Source organism: Egretta garzetta, unplaced genomic scaffold, assembly GCF_000687185.1.
Source record: "Egretta garzetta isolate BGI_Z169 unplaced genomic scaffold, ASM68718v1 scaffold321, whole genome shotgun sequence".
Taxonomy (NCBI): Eukaryota; Metazoa; Chordata; class Aves; order Pelecaniformes; family Ardeidae; genus Egretta; species Egretta garzetta.
The window spans coordinates 69201-86661 of NW_009258756.1; the positions used below are offsets into that span (position 1 = coordinate 69201).

Below are 17461 nucleotides of genomic sequence, written 5' to 3' on the forward strand. Positions count from 1 at the left end.
TCGGCTGCGTGTGTCTTGGTGACCTGTGTGCTCAGAGGCCGCCTCCGGTGGGATCGCTGGGACTCTTAGTGCTTTGGAGTGAGTGCTGCGATCCAGGAGGGCAGAGGAGAGGGGCAAGGGAATGTGCTTTCCACCTGTCGCTGCCATATCCGTCTCCCTCGGCACTGCCGGACTTCGGTGTCGTACCGCTTCTTTTACTGACAGAGGTTATTCACGTCAAGTCTGCAAACCAGCATTTCGGAAAACATCCTAACTTTGTTTTCTGAGCCTCGCTGCTCTAGCGGTGTCCGCGAAACAGGATGTTGTGACACAGGTAGAAAGTAGTCAGCGCCTGCCTCGCGTCTGTTAACGCAGGCGCTGTGCTTAGGGGTGTCGTGTCCCGAGACAGACCGTTGGGTCTTTTGGCTGCCTGGCGCCAAACCTGGGATGTGAAGGCAAGAGTGGGGCATAGCCAAAAGTCTTGGTATGATCAGGAAGTTTAGGAAGTAGCTTGGGAGATGCAGGAGCTCATTTGCATCCAATCTGGGAGCGAGTTCCTCTTTCCTCTGTAGACAGACACTTTCTTAGCAAATCCATAGCAAAAGTAGCTATGGGGGTTGGACTAGACGACCTCTAGGGGACCCTTCCAACCCAAAACATTCTATGATTCTATGAAAAGTACTAGGGACAGGAAAGAGCTGTGTAAAGCACGGTGGGGTTCTTCGGTGGGAAAAGGAGTAACTGACACCCTGCTCACAAGAGGGCCCCGATAGCGAAGACTGAATCCCGGCCTTGAACTGAAAATCCCAAGGAAGTAGTGAAGAGAACGGAGCCCCAGGTGTGATGTGCTGTCAGAAATGCACACTGCCAGCAGTGTGGCTGCTATGTCCCGAAACACCAAAAGGCTTTCGAGACTTTACCCGTTTCAGACTGCACCAGAGGGAGGTGCCTTCAGTCTAGAGGTCAGAGGCTCTTGACTCCTGAAAATCCTAAATGAGATTGGATGCCATCTTTCCAACAGGAGATGGAAAGGGGAGGTGTTTCTCCTAAGTATCCAAAACATGGAAGAGTCCGGATGACTGCAGCAACAGCAGGTTGTCTTTCAATCTGAGAGCATATGCCTTCTACGAAATGGTGAGATTTTCTTGGTTGGCAGAAAGCTGAGCTTTCTCAGGAGTTTGTCTGAACCAGCTGTTGCTTTGAATGAAGTCCAGGGAAAGTTGGGAAACAGCTCTTCGCACATCCGATGTGCAGTTAATGCTGGGTGTCATCAGCCTTGGAGTAGTCTGTCAAGTCCAGGAAGATGGAGCCTCCCACTGCTACTCAGCGCTGATGCTGAACGTAAGGAGCACGATAGGACTGTGAGGAGCACACCAGCAAACATCAGCTTCACAGGTGGAGGGCAAGGTGCCCTGTGGAGGATGTGGACTCAGATCTTGAAGCTGCAGTGGTGTGAACTTGCTAGAGTCAGAAAGCAGATACGGGAATCCCTGGGTCAACCACATCAGATGGCGTGAAGGACTTCTGTAATGATCTTAAGGTTGTCTGATCCTTGTGTGTGACTTAAAAGGAGATCACCCGCTCAGTGGCTGAGCTGGAAACCTGCTTGATCTTGTCCAGGAAAAGCACAGCAGACCTCTTTCAGTAGCTTGCTCAGGCATTGGAAAGGCAGAATTTCTGGTGGTGGCTGGAAGGGTAGTTATGCCAGGTTAATGTCTACTCAAATACAGGCGAGCAGTTGGGTGAGAGATGTTTTACTGTAGAAGGATGAAGTGGTCACTGTGCTAATAAAGAAAGTTAACAGCTTTCCTCCTAAATTGAGGAGAGCTTGAAGCAGACAAGCTCAGTGTATCTAGCAGTTGCACGTGATGAGTTCATGAAGGTGGTAGGTTATGGGGTTCCCAGGCCACTGTTACGGTTCTGGTGTCCCTGGCACTCTGTCGATGCTCGTATGAGTGGCCAAATATAAAAGCCAGAGGCAGCTTTGAAATCAGTGGTCCGCTCCCCACCTTGCGGCTCTTGAGAAGGAGCTCTTCTCACTGCTATTACAGAGATGGCTCTTGCACTAATACAGAAAGTGAACTGTAAATTATGTGCAGAGTGGTGGCAGCCCGGGAGCCAACCATGCCATCTTCTCATTGCTTCCTGCCCTTTGGCAGTCTTCTCCTTCAGGAACTACTGACCAGTTGTGGGAATGTTTTGACGCTTCAGAAAGTGTGAGCATGGGGTCTGTGCAAACACTGCCCCTTAAAGAGCACAGTCACGAGGGGCTTTAATGAGGCTGCTGAATTTCCTAGTGTGGGTGTTCCCTTGGGTGGGTAGTAACAGAAGACCCAAGACTGTCTTGGGCAGCAATGGAGGTGCATCTGGTAGGTGTGACATACTTGGCATTAGGCTCGAGCACATGTGCTTCCTGAGACTCCTACTTGTTTGGGTAAAGCAAGTGGAAAAAAAAAAAAATAGAACAATGTATTTTGCTTTGGGAGGGAGATAGATAAAAAAAGATGAAGCAAAGTCCATGGCCACATCAACTCTGTCAGATCAGAATAGTCGAAAAGAGGCTGAGTGTTCTTAGCCCTTTTTCTGTGATGGAGATGATGATGGTCAACATTGTGGAGGTCCCACAGAGTCTGTTGGCTTACAGGGTGATGTGAGTAGTGGAGACGAGGAGGGAAGAGAGGGAAGTAATCTGTTTCGCACCAGCGAACATGCAAATGTTCTGCTGTTCTGTCCTGCATTTCTTTCACGCAGGAAACGGAGCCAGTGTGACGGCTAGGTCACGCTTGGTGCTTCTCGTGTCCTGGCACAACATGGTAGCATTGCACAGCTGGGGACCCTAAAGACCTTGTGAAACATCTAGTGGTGAGGAGGGCCAAGTCATGACCTCCAAATGCTACTGCCACCTGTAAGGATGTGAAAATCCAGGATGTGAGAAAATACAAGAGAAAGAGGAATAACATCCTTAACTTTGCACACCAGAAACTGAGAGTGCTGGTTCTGGCCTGGAGCTGGGAGGTAGCTCTCAAGAGGCCTCCAGATCTGCGGATTTGTCCCTCAGCAAAACCAATTGCCCGCTCTCTAACGCTGAGTGACTCTCAACTTGGGAAGTTTCCCCATGCGCACGAGCGCTGCTTTCTGTGCGGGGAAGGGCAATGCTTCCTGTTTTTCTACAACAGTGCTCCCTCCTCCGGTTTCTCGGGCAGGCTGGCAGTCGCTATCACGTCTGGGTGAAGTCTCTCCTTTGTTTGCTCTACTGTTTCGCCAGACCGATTTTAATTTTTTTTTTTTATCACTGTGTTTGTTCTCCGACTGCCACGTCGCCCATACGTTCATAGGGCAAGGTGGCGTGAGGTGCTGCCAGGAGCGCAGGTGTGGGTTGCTTGTGACAGATCCCAGAAAAAAAAAAATAGCTCCGTGATACACAAGTTGGTTTTGTGGTTGCATGTGGGGTAAGGATCTGTTTCAAGGCATCTTTTTCTTACTTACTGCTGCAGAAAAAACATTGCTTGGGCCATGTCCACTTCAACACCTCTATACTGGATATTATACCTGACAGTAGTGTTTGCAACTAAACTGAACGAAGTTTCCTTTGCTCGATGGTGCTCTTGCATACTGCTCTGTTAATCTACAGGTAATGACCAATAAGTGATTCTCTGTGACACAGGACTTAAAAGCGAATCTGGCCTTAATCACAGTTCTGTGGTTAAGAGGCAACAGTCTCGAGAGTTGACTTCCTCACTCTTTCAAGGAAGGGTCTTGTGCCTTTAAAAAAAAAAAAAACCAACCCAAACAACAAAAGCCAACATCTATATATAATATGCAAAACCTACAGGGGACCGCGCGGGCTGACATGATGTCACTGGCTTTCTCTGCCAGCCTTTCACACGCCTCAGAGGCGAAGACGCTTTACAGCAGAGCTCTGTGGTTTCGCGTGTGATTGCACAAAGCTGGGCTTGAGGTCACGAGGCTGCCGCTGCTCCCCAGCCAGCCCAGCTCCGCGGGAGAGATCTACTTGCGAGCTAGCAGTGGTTAGCTGGATGCAGAAACTCTCCTGTTGCCACACTTAACGCTGTTGGGGTTTTTGGAGTCCTTGCCAGGCAGGGTTGGGGGAGGTCTGCTGACTACAGTATCTACATGAGAAGAAAAATAGCCTCTTTAAATGTCAGTCGCTAAGCCCAATTCCTGTGCGAGAGTGCATGCATATGCTTGTGTGGTATGAGTAATGACACAACAGACAGGCTTCAGAAGTGAAGCCTCATATTTAAATATCTCTACAAGTCTCAGCTGAGCGTAAGGCCCTTCCAAATGTACGCTGTCCGTGCGAGCACAGCTGGGATGCTTACCCCAAGGCGGTGGAAGGACTGTACCAGTAGAAAGCATCCTCACAGTGCATCTGCCATTGCATTATACTGAAGAATGTTTGCTTTGTTGTTAAAATGAAGTCATATAACTTCAAATGCTATTGCTATGGGCAGACTGACAGAGAACAGGAACTCAGTGGGTAAACCTGGAGCACAGCTCGGTGCAGTGGGAGTGTCCAGATGAGTGGGTTAGGCTCTGAAACGCTGGCATGGGAAAGCCTGCTAAGTCCCCTTTTTTTGTCCATGGTAAACTTGCCAGTGGCAGGGCAGGGCTTCATCAGCTTTAGGGACGTTTTGTGACTTCCCTGATATTATCTGTTCCAGGATCAGGCTCCTCAGGTGGCCTTCTCCACTGAACAACTGCATGCTTTCTGCCCAGGTTGGCAGGTGCCAGACGTTTGTTAATCTTGATCTAGCTTGTAATTTGTGTGCTTTTTTTGTTAGGTCATTCTAGCATGCACAGACATGTTGCAGTACTTGGATCACCTCAGCCTCCGTACAAAGCTGCAGTTAACTCCTCTTATCCTAAACCAAACATGAGAGATTCCAGGGAGAAGGAGTAATGATTGGGATGCTGGCTTAGGGGTTCCTGTTTGACCAGCCCTGCCAAGCGTAGCTCAAGGAGGATATTGCTGATGGTAGGAGCTATCGCAGCAACTCATCCTAAAGAACAGCAGTCTATACTTTGGGTTCTTTCTATATCAGATACTCATGTAGACAGCCTGAATGGAACAGCGCTAACAGGAAAATCGTCCACTGTCAGGTAAAACTGTAGCTGCTCTGTGATTAAGCATGTAAAGGATAAACGCACAAAATAGCACTAGCTTTAGAAACAGCTCCAAAAGTTCTGCAATATCTGGGTGCTGTGCTGCAACAAGTAACGTTTGTGAGAGATGTGGGGAGCATAGTATGTCAGCCCCTGTCTGTGACAATTTAGGAGTTCAGGATGTGCATTAGTGCGCTGTTACTGGCATCCCAGTGATGTAAAAGCAACAACTTGCAGTTGCCCTTTAGGTGTTTGCCCTTTAGAAATGAGTCCAAGTTTACCCAGATAAACTTGCTTCTCTGCAGGCAACATGGTGGAGTGGTGTTTACCCCAAGATATTGATTTGGAAGGCGTGGAATTCAAGTCCATGGCAAGCGGGTCCCATAAAATCCAGTCAGATTTCATGTGAGTACATCTGAGCTATGTTACTACTTCTTTCTCTTAGCTGTACATCTACACCACCATCCCTCAATTCAGAATGTGCAAGAAAAATTCCTTCTATGAAGTTAAGTGCCTGCATAACCGTGCTGCTAAACTGTATCTAGCCGAGCCAAAGATACTCTTCAGATACTCTCAACGTCGTATCAAGTACCAGCTAGCCATGTGGGATCTGCTGTATGACAGCTTCGGATGTGGAGGTCAACTGGTGAATGGGGCAGGCCAGCTTCTCAGTGGCGTGCAAATTTTAATGCGTATTGGGCAAATCATAGCGCACTGCCACTACTGGGGCTGTCAGCAGAGGCCTAAGGGGAAGGGGAAGGAATGGTTGAACTTAAATGGGAAGGATTTTGCAGGAACTGGACTTAGAAAAAGGTTCTTAATTCCGCCAGTGCTTTTGGATCCTTTAAATGAGGGTGGTGAAACACTTGAACAGGTTGCCCAGAGAGGTAGTGGAGGCCCCAACCCTGGAAACATTCAAGGCCAGGTTGGACGGGGCTCTGAGCAACCTGATCTAGTTAGCGGTGTCCCTGCTCACTGCAGGGGGGTTGGACTAGATGACCTCTAGGGGTCCCTTCCAGCCCAAAATATTCTATGATTCTATAAATGCTGTGATAAACAGTCCTTGCTTGCTTTCTTCTTTACTAGCTCCTTCCTTTGGTGGAAAGACGTAAGCTAGGAATTTTCTGCATTCCTGTCGTTTTACTAACCTGGTGTTGCAGGTTTTGCAAGGAATTGCAGTGTCACAATTCCTTTTAGGTCAGGAATAACAGTTATTTTCTCAAAGGCATGTGAATTTACTCTGGCGCTCAGCTAGAGTATGCTTCAACGCATTGGCACCCAAAATATGACTGGGTAGCTAGATTATACTCACATCTTCAGGCACTGCAGGCTCTTCCTTGGAAGAAGGGCACTGCGTTGACTGGGTCCTGCATCTTCTGTTGGGCTTCCTTCCAAGTTCTTTCCTTACTTGCATTCCTTACCAGCCTGTGATGTGGCTGGTAGGAGCGTTAGTGGGAACTCCTGGAAACTCCTGCCTAAAATGTCCTGTCTTGTTCCTGAGAACCTAAGGCCTTCCCTCAGCCCTTCAGATAGCAGGGTGGGATTTCAGGGGGTTCCTTAAAGAAAAAACTGCATTCCCAAATGAGAATTTTTAGTGGTGAGTTACGTTTCTTTCTTCCCCTTCCCTCTTTTTAACACTAATCCTTCTGTCAAACATTTGTCCCCAGTTATTTCCGGAAGGGGCTCTGTTTTGGCCTGGCCTGCTTTGCCAACATGCCCGTGGAGAGTGAGTTAGAGCGTGGTGCCCGCATGAAGTCCGTGGGGATTCTCTCCCCTTCCTACACCCTGCTGTATAGGTACATGCACTTCCTGGAGAACCAGGTCAGGTAAGTTCCCTTGGGAATGGGACTGGCCACTCCCCGCCTGGGAGAAGTAATGCTGCCTCGATGGAGAGCGGTTTTAAGTGTGAGTGAGAATTTGGCTACAACGCTGAGCTATGATTTCTTTGAATGACTGCTTCTCCAGAAAGAGTTACAGGTTCACAATGGGAAGGAAACAAGGAGCTGATTAGCAGCTGTCTGCTCATTGCTAACAGGCTAGTCAGATGCTATCCAAACCCTACTTATTTTGTGAGGACATAAGTGTCAAGGGGAGAGCTGAGAGGACACAAAGTTCCCCTTTTCTCCTTCTGAAAACCACTTTACTGAGGGCTCACAAAAGGCTTCTAAACCTATGATGGTGATCCTGGCTAGGTGTGTGCTTCAGCTGTGTTGAGTGGACCTGGCAGGGGAAATGGTGATGATAGAAGGGAAAGCTGTTCCTACCTGAGCATATTTAAAACAGGATCGGTCCTATGCATACATCAGCTCGCTGTCTCCTTCAGTCCTGCCCGTGTTCTCTGGCTGCACTGAAAGCTGGTGTTACTCCTGAGGCTTCGGCTGCCCTCCTGGATAAGTCTGTGCAACTGTGGCACCCAGGGCTCGTTTGCTAGCTGGGAAAGCAGAAGTTGGCTGGGGGAAAGGCACTAAGGAAGTCTGGAGACACTACAGATCTCCCGTTTTTTCTTTTCCAGACACCAGCTGGAGATGCCAGGGCACTACTCCCATCTAGAGGCGTTCTATGATGACAAGAAAGGAGTTCTCCCTGATAGCAAGGGCACCCCCACCTCTCAGCAACCTGTCCACTGGCTGCCATCCATCCACAGATACATGTACCCTGAGATGAAGGTGAGGAAGGGGCTGAAAAAAAAAGCACAGTGTGCTGCTGCTCCTCGCTGGTGTCTCATACTGCTTCGTACAGGCAGTCACTCCAGTGCTTTGTAGGCTGCTTTAGATAAGATTTTGTTACTTGGGCTGTTGGAAGCTGCAGTTCTCTGTCACTGCCGTGTGCTGGTCTTGTTCCCACATTTAGACTTAGCATCTGTGCGTGTGTCCCTGTTTCACCTCTGAGCTGTTTTCTTCCCTTTCCCTCCACCTGCAGATCACACACCCTGCTGGCTGTATGTCTCAGTTCATCAAATTCTTTGGTGAGCAGATCCTTGTCCTCTGGAAGTTTGCCCTGCTGCGCAAGCGCATATTGATATTTTCGCCGCCCCCAGTTGGAGTTGTCTGCTATAGAGGTATGTTTCCAGGGACACCGCAGAGCTCTGATCTAGTAGGCTGAAGCACTGCAGAAATGCCTGTGGGTACTGAGGGGACAGGCATCATGCAGGTCTTTAAAATGCACCGCAACTGTTCCTTGTGAAGGCGCCGTTCAGCCTGCATTTACCCATTTCCTACAAAATGCTTTTTCTTCAGGCCTTTTGCGTAAGGGCGTACCTGGCGCTGTCACATACAGTTCCTGTCAACACAGGAAAATAAGAGTGCTGAATGAATTTGTGGAACCTAGAACATGGGATTCCTATAGGAGAACCGATTTGCTATCCAAAACAGGATGTCCTCACTTGAGAAGTTCTGGTGTTCAGGGGTATTTCAAAGCTCTTACCATTGTTTTCAGAGAAGCGTGCAGGAGAGCTGGGTAAGTGGGTTTCAGAATGCCCTTGGAGGGAATACTGAAAGCATCTCAGGATGTACTTCTCTTGTCCGCAGTGTATTGCTGTTGTTGCCTTGCCAATGTTTCTTTGCCTGGTCTTGGAGGAGCTGTCCCAGAGTCCAAACCATTCTTCTATGTGAATGTGGCAGACATAGAAATGCTGGAGACAGAAGTATCATATGTGGCCTGTAAGTATGATGGATTAGGCGTGATGTTTTTAACTTCAGGCTGCGAAATGTCTCGAGACACCAGACTGTGGGATAAAACTGATGAGAAATAGGATGTGCATGGAATGACTAACTACAAAAGCAGAAGAGAACGGTTGGTCTGCTGGTAAAGCAACGTGCTGCTCTGAAAATCTTCTCTGATTTTGTCAGGTACAACAGAAAAGATCTTTGAGGAGAAACGGGATCTCTATGATGTCTATGTGGACAACCAGAATGTGAAGACGCATCATGAGCATCTGCAACCACTTCTGAAAATTAACAATGCTGACAAGGAGAAGTACCGACGGCTCAATGACCAGAGGTAATAACAGACATCTGGGTGGTCCTGGTAGGAGAGCAGCATGATGTTAAAGATATAGGGTGTGAAGAGGACACCACTCCTTTGTACTTTCCTTCTTGTCTTAGTATTGTCAAAATTTCACACTGCTTCAGCTCATCTCTTTTGAGATTCTGGTTCCACAGTAGCTGAGTGGTGTGAGAGCCACCGGGCACTCTGCACACATACAGTCACTCCGCCAGTGAGCTGATGGAGCAGGTGGAGGGCAGGAAGGTTGTGACTCACCATTCGTTCACCACTGATCAGTAGCAGGACTGAAGACAGCCTGCTTTCTAGCCCAGTGCCTTATAAAGACTACCCTGTTGCCTCGGATATCAGGGCAATGGTGTTAATCTGATTTGTCTCCAAGACACGGAGAAGTGAAGCTTTTAGTTATAATCCTTGTCTTCTCATAATGCTTTGAGGTTCACTGTAGGTATATGCATTTAATCTGTCTCCCTTTTCTCAGGCAGATGTTAATGTATTCTCAAGAAGTGGGTGAGGATTGTAGCTCCTGTGAAGAGGACCTTTTCATCTTGTGAGTGGCTACCTCTAATACTCAGCTGGTCACCGTTAGGTTTAGGGAGCTGCTTTCACTGATTTCATGTTGTACCGGATTGGCGTATTATGAAACATCACGGTTAATGTAATTCCATGGTCAGCAATTTTCCTCTAGGGATCCAACAACCACACTGGCTCTTCCTCTTCAGATCATCTTCCTTTCAATTTGACAAGCCAAATGAAGCCATATTAGTCTCCACTGGGGTCTCCTTAAGTGCTGGTAGGGAGAGGGGAATTTTAAAAACATAATTAGAAATGCAAGAATCCCCTCCCATTTTTTAAAACATAAGCACTATAGGTCTTTCCATGCCAGAACATTTGGCTCAGGAAAGGACAACGTCTGTGGGAAGCAGGCACTGTACCATGCTGGGGAGGTACAGGGTGGAGATAAGATCTGCATGTGAAGGGTTGGCCCATTGATGTGGCTGGCTTTGTACCTGGCAAACAGAGGGATCAGAACTGCGTGTAGAGTATGAGGTATGGAATTAGATAAAAACGACACCTTTACCACCTCTGAAGCCCTTCAGTGCCTGTTGCTATTGTTCAGTCTGCAGCAGGTGAGAAGTAATGGGATGAAACTGTGTGAAGGGCTGTCGGGGCAGAGCTCTGATAACCGAGCTGCATGGATGTAGCCAGAGCTCTTTTTGGACAGTCTTGTGTGTTCCTAGGAAAGCACTGAGAAGTAGCTCGCTGCTGTGTTCTGTACAGTAAAGGAGAATTTATTTACTGTGGCTTACTGGATGGATGACAACACTGTTTCCTCCTTTGCATTACGGGAGCTATAGGTCTGATGTACCCACTTGATTACCACAAAGTACACATTAGTTGATAACGTGGCTTTGCTTCTGAAGAGTGAAATGCCTGCCATAAATCGGCCAGACAGAAGCACTGCTGTAAATTAAAAGTTACTGCTTTGTCTTTGTTTATTCTGGGTCATCTGTCGGGTAGATGGCAAACTACTACAGTGTCACCTAAGAAGGTGAGTTCTGTGATTAAAGGGGGTTAAATGCAGTTCTGGGGCTCTGCTGCCTGTTTGGTAAATATGCTGTCTTTTTGGGGGTCCGATGCCATCATCTTAGCTGATTTTATCCTATAGGTTTTTCATGGAGCAGAACAACCGCATATTTCAGACGCTGATGGAGGTGTCAGCCAGCCAGGACAAGACACTGACAGCTGACCACGCACGAGGCATGGGCCTGGATCCCCAAGGGGATCGAAGTTTCCTTATGGACCTGCTGGAAGTGTATGGCATTGATGTTATGCTAGTCATTGACAACCCCTGCTGCACCTAAACCAAGGGCAAGAGAGATGGGGAGCAAAGATCACTTTTTAAAGACTACCAGACATTGCTTAGGAGGATCACTGGAACTTACTACAGCCACTGGATGGATCTCATTTTATTTAATAACTTTATATGGAGAATATTTATAATTTTAAAACAAAATGTGATTTTATTTTCTCCCCCTCAACTTCCCAACGAGTACCTGCTCCAGGTTTGGGTTTTTTTTTTTTGTTGGTTGGTTGGTTTGGGTTTTTGTTTAGATAGGACCAGTGGCACCTTTGCACCAATCCTCACTGTTGCCAGTGATAGCTAGGTTTTGGCCTAGCCTGGATACCTGAGGGCTGAAGACTTCAGGAAAGCACTTTGTCTGATGGGGACCAATGTGAAATGCTGTAGCTGAGCTCTCAAGACTTGACTGGAAAACCCTCCCATCATCCCCTCTTCCACTTGGGGACTGAAGAGAGCTTCAGCACAGGCTGTTAGTGGCCCAGTCTCATAAAACATCTCCTGTCCTACCATGTTTATTGGTGGGGGCAGTTAAACCAATGATAAAAAACAGGACTCCTTTCAACACCCCTCATCCAACCTTTAGTAGCGGAGTTGGACCAAAGCCACCCTTCCTCATCAATGGTAGAAGCAAGTTTGGGGTAAGGGGGTGCTACAGGATCTTACGACTTTGCTTACTGGAGCGGCACGGTTTCACTTCCAGCATATGAGGTGGTATAAACTGGCAAAGACTATACCTACCTATCTCATAGCTGGAGAAGAGCACCATCTCTGCTTAGTCTCTCCTACCCCTTCCTCTGGTTTTCAGTTGCATCACACCTGCAGCTTTGGTTTAAAATCTTCAAACCAGCAAGATGGTCTCCCATTTAACAGGGACCAACGTCACTGAGCCACCTTCCAGGCACTATGTTCTCCAGCTTCAGCTCAGCTGGTGCTGGGCCGGATTGGGTTGAATTAAGTATGCTTTAACTAATGTCACTAGCCTGTCCTTTGTAGCGGCTGGTACTTGTCACTCCTTTGCTTTAACATCGTCTGCTGATCCTCCTCTTGTCGAGCAGCCTTCAGCACTGCCTGCCGCTGTCCTTGGCTTTCAGTGCGAGACAGAGAGCAGTATGCGACCTTTCAGCTGGAATGGCTTTGCAGTTTGTGGGAGGTTCCCTTGGAGTTTGGTGGTCTTAACTGGTGCAGCTGCTAGAAGCAATGTCTAACAGCAAGCCTTTTTTTCTTCCTGGGCAGAAAAGCTGTAGAACCAAATGAACAGTGTTTCTTATTCTCGTGCTGTGGAAAGAACACGATTCAGTTCGTGCAGGACCAGTGGTGACCTCCAGGAAGACTGTCCCAGGAAAGAGTAATCCCTTTGCCACACAAAATCAAAGAATGGTACTCTGGGTTCTAGGTGTGACATGTTGCTGTGCCCAAAATCCTTCAGCCAGTAGTAGCATCAGCTTTAAGTTAACTGTTCTTCCTGAACTGTGGCTATCACTAATTAGCTGCTGCTTCTACCATAATAGACTTCAGCACCCTTGGAGCCTTCCTGTGGTTTGTAGAAATACAAACTGTAGCTGATGTATTCATTTATCCTACCATTTAATAGGATGAGAGAGAGCCTGAACTACCGAAGTCTTTTTAAAACAAGTGAAGCAAATGTTCTGCAAGTAGACCCTCTGTGGATTGTTTCCCTCTGGAAGGAAAGAGGCTGGCACATCTTGTTTTTCCTTGAAGGCTATCTGCAGCAAAGGGGTAGTTTCGCTTGCTGTGGATTCAGAGGTTTTAGTGAGGCATGGGATCAAGGGCCTCACAAGGCTTATTGCACAGTTCACTGGTATGAGCTTCAGCTTATTATGTTCCTGTGATCTGCCTGTCTCTGAGCAGTTGCTCCCCTGCCTGCTTTTTCAGGGCTTTGGATGTTTTTGTACAGAAGAAAACATGCTGCTGCTTGTATTGCCAGTTGCTCAGAACTATAAAGTAATCGTCCTTAGAAGGTTGGAGGAAAAAAAAAAAGGATAAAGAAGAAAAAACAGAGCTGACTAATGGAAAGATCAGTTTCTTTTCCTTAAGAAAAGGCTTTGTTTTTAAATTGACACTCTAGTATCGAAGTGACGCACAATCTCCATGCTTTTTTCTAACTTCCACTTTAGTTTTAACATGCTGTCTGCAGTGAAGATCCCTGAGGAAGCATAGCTGGTACTGCATTACTGTCACTTACTTAACTTCCTTCAGATACAAAAAAAGGAACTAGTCTCTGGCAATTCTTCCTCTCACTTTCTTGAAGGTTTGCTACATAGTTTAGCTGTGGTTAGCTGTTAATGACTTTCTGTTCTCTCTGATGTCAGTAGTTATTTTGCTGAACTAAACAGAAACACGCCTTTAATTTGTCATTGACTGCAGAGGCTGTAAAATTTCAGAGGCTTTCTAACAAACACCCTGCATTGGAGTGCTATGTTCACGAGCTCTCAGAACATCAGGTCTACTAGACAGCACTGCTAGAGCCCACCCAGCAGAGCCTCCTGAAATTGCTATTTGACATTTATTAAAGCTCTGCTTCCCAGAAACTAGGTCTTCAGTTGCTAGCAGTAGTGTGGGTGCAGAAGCATCAAAGCAAGCAGATTACTGTAAAAGTAGCATCCACGCTACATCCCAGCTGGATGGCTACAGCCTATTTTGCTCTTCCTTGTAATTTTGCTTCTCTACAGCCTCTCTTGGCAGGTGATTGCTACAGAAGACAGAAAACAGAACAAAAAGACTTCTCTATCCTAACCCACCCTTGTTTGATTTGCTGCAAAAGAACTTTCCACCTGCGCTTCCCTTTTCCAATAGACATTGCTTTTATTGTTGTCACATGTGGAAAATCCTTGGTAAATGGGCACATAATATAAACAAATGGCTACGGCTTGGGCCATGAGGGCTTGTTCAGTAGGCCGTTTTTGTTTGGAACCAACTTTGCTGAATCTTACCTTACTGGGAGGTAACATAACTCAAGGTAAAACAGTTAAGTGCATACATTTAAAATCCCCTCCTTGGCACTTACTTAGCAGTTGCTTTTTTCAATACTAGCAGCTGGAAGGGAGACGGTTACTTGGTGTATTTTGAATTAAAAGAGGAAGGAAAGTGTGGCATAAGGTAGGGTATTGCCAATTACTGCAAAAATTCTCTTCTCCATTTGAAGTACTTTGCCTTTACAGTGGTGCCTTTAATTTCTTTGGTGTGATGTCTCTGGTCAGTAGCTTGTGATCAGAGCCCAGGCTGAATGGTGGTTACAGGAACCACGTATATATCCTGTGTCCCGGTACACGCAGCCTGGTACGCTCCTCTCTTAACACCCAAGTCATAGCACAGCCATTGCGGGTTCTCAGTTGGTACTTGCTTGAGCTTAAAACAGGAGAGCAAGAGCTTCATAGTTGCATCTTAACTTAAGTTGCACTAGAAATGTATAATCAAGTAATGAATCATTACTGCTTGTACTATCTGGATTGGAAGGTAAAGCTTGGGAGAGAAATAAAAGCTAGGTTTTACATCTGAACAAGGAATACCATGCCAGACATTTAAATCATGCAGAAGTCTTCTCACTGCAAGGTTAGGCCAAGCTGCATAGAGCCAAGCACAACTCAGAACTATAATGGATATTAGGAGAAAGACATTTTACTGAATTAGAGTTCAGATTTGTCTTGGAGACATGCTAAAATACCTTATTTTCTAGCATATATGAAGCAGTTACTCCCATGTATGTTAGAGCTAACGGTCATGTCTGTCACAGGAGATGAGTTCACTTATCCAGCATCCTTAAGGGCAGAAGAAAGTTCCATCACCTTGTCAAGGGAAAGTAGCTTACTGTACAGCTTACTCTGTAAAGCAGTGCTATTGTAATACTTCTTCCATTTTAAGAACTGCCAAAGTTAATGGGCAAAAAGCTAGGAGCAGCTGTGGCCCTCCTGGTGGCAGACTATGCAAGGGACAGGCATGCTTTGCTCTGGGAGGGGGAAGGGCAAGAGAACTCTGTCCTAATGCAGAAGTCTAGGTACAAAGCATGTGCACTAACCCAAATTCTCTCACCATAGCTATTACTTCTAAGTTAGTTGTCTCCTTTCTCTCCTCCTGCCCCCCCCCTCCCCTGGCCAAAGCTAGAGGTCTAGTGATTATGGGAGAAGGCAACACATATGTCTTTTGCAAGAGACTGGAATGTACTGACTTAACAGAACGATATGTCTGTCTAAACCAGAGGCTACATAATGCCCGTGAACCAGGATTTCAGGTCCTGGTTAATGCAACATGCCATTCGAATGGGAATGTTTAATCACGGTTAAAATAAACAGGTGCCTTGGGCTGGTCTATCATTAGGTTGTTATCCTTCCTTTTTATTTGTTACGGTATTTTAAGCCCTTGTAGAATGGACTGTAAGATGAAGCCATGAGTGGGACCTAGGATTCTACTCCTGCTTCCTGTCTTGGAGTTCATACAAAGAAAGTTGTTTGTCTTGCTGTCAGACAGAAACATGAGAACTGAGTCCTTTCCTCAACACTGTAGATAGTGGGTTCAGCCCCTGCTTATTTTATGTCATGTTTTCCTCACACCTTCCCTCTGAATGTTGCAATTCAGAGGTCTAGAACCACTCCATACTGGAAGACCTCTGAATTGCAGAGGAAGGAGAAAAATTACTTGAATGGTATTTATACAAGCTACTCAACTTATGCTGATATGAATATTTAAATATCAGCCTGTGCTTCGGACGATCTTTGGTACTTAAACATCAGAGCAGCATTAACAATACCAATACAATACCAATTCTGAAGGGAGTTCTTGGTTACCCTCAAGCAAGGAATCACATTGCAATGGGAGCTGTGCGTCTGATACTGTGGAGGAGAATTAGTCATTTTCCCTGAAAATGGTACAGATGAACCAGAAGCTAGTTCTTACCATCTTGCCCCTTGCAGCAGGCCGGTTGTAGTTTTAACAGCTCTGATGTCGTTTGCATCTTGCAGATGTGTGGTTGCTCCCATAGGTCTGTGGCTGTGTAGAGAAACTGCTTACTAAAACATGAGTATTTTTTTAATACAATTAAAGCTTACCTTTCTGAAATGGCTGCTGCCTTGTCTGTCCTGCCACCTGAGCAAAAGCTAATTTTATTACAGAAGAATCAGCTTGATGAAAAACTCAATTGCTGAGAACTGCTCTGAATGAGCCAGTGGCTGCAGAGCAACGTTCCGGGTGTCTCTGTGGCAAGCAAAAAGAGCAGAGCACAGCCAACATGTTTCTTGGAGAGTATCCCAGGGGTCCACTGGGCACTATTGCCGCAGATCAGAAGAAAAACAGCACAACACAGGCCCTATTACCAGCGTAACTGTTAAAAAGAACTACCAGGCTTCTACTCCCCTAAATCTTTTAGTCAAGAAAGGGATGAGTGCTTGCCCCAATAGCTTAGGCAATTAGTTTCTCTGCACCATAGTCAAGGGAAGGACAGCAGTCAGTTTGATTCTGGCATCACCCAGAAAACCAACCCTACTTCCCCTTTCAAAGCATTTTTCCTTTAGCAAGTCTCCAGCAGAGGATGCTGTTGCAGCAGCATGCAGCCAGGATGCAGTCTTTAAGAAAGCTGCTGGAAGTCAATTCACTAATGTCATCATTTTGATTACAGCAAAGAATCAACAGATGAACGTAGACTAGATCACAGCATAATACGGGGGCTATGTACAAACAACAATCACATCAGAAAAATAAGGATCAATTTTTTTTTCTTCCAGTAAGCAAGGCAGAATCATGTGAACTTGTAAGTTATAATAAGAAGGGCAACAGATAACCTTGCCTAAGTCAATACTACTTCCTTTCAGCAATTAAAGTGAAGCTATAAACAAAAGCTCAGAAGAGCAACAAAACTAATTACAGTACTGGGGCTCCAGGGAACGTAGGTTGCCTACGGAGTGATGAGCGCTGTTTATGTGCAAGAGAAGAGCAACCAGACACAATGAATAAAAAAGTTACTTGGATGCCCTTATTTGTGTTCTGCAACTACAGGAATAAAAGGAATACTTGCAAAGACTCATTTGGCTTATTAAAGAGTCTTTCCACATGTACTTCATATAGCTTTGGGTCAAGGATGAAATCTTCCAATTTGCTTCTGTATAACATACCTAAACTTGATCAAAGGAATATATTTCTACTATATTATTAGCTGGAACTCTGTGCTGTTGCATCTGGCAAGATGAAAAAAAACCCAGAAATATCTAATCCAGATACATATGGGGAATTTTTAAACTTCCTCTGAAGCTTTGTGTCACTGATCTCCAAGTTATTTTGTGGCAGACTACATAACCACCCACCTTTTTTAATGTGCCAATTCCAACATTTCATAGACCCCCTTTGCATTGCTCCTCCAAAATAAATTTTTCCAAGATCCCAGGAGATCTTTGCGAGATTTATACATAGGTAAAGTAGACCTAAACTCTTAAAACACAAGGACAACTGTGCTTTCATTTTACTTTAATATACAATTGCATTAAA

At 46.0% G+C, this 17461-nt stretch overlaps 1 protein-coding gene across 1 annotated transcript; it reads left to right on the forward strand.

The window, feature by feature from the left end:
* The first annotated feature begins 4949 nt into the window (after positions 1 to 4949).
* DENND11 (DENN domain containing 11) lies at positions 4950 to 15899 on the forward strand. The gene is made up of 8 exons (XM_035888957.1): positions 4950 to 5511; positions 6774 to 6932; positions 7619 to 7772; positions 8026 to 8164; positions 8634 to 8765; positions 8955 to 9105; positions 9590 to 9658; positions 10778 to 15899. The coding sequence occupies exons 1-8, from the start codon at positions 5417 to 5419 to the stop codon at positions 10971 to 10973; spliced, it is 1095 nt and encodes a 364-aa protein (XP_035744850.1). The 5' UTR covers positions 4950 to 5416; the 3' UTR covers positions 10974 to 15899.
* The last annotated feature ends 1562 nt before the right edge of the window (positions 15900 to 17461 follow it).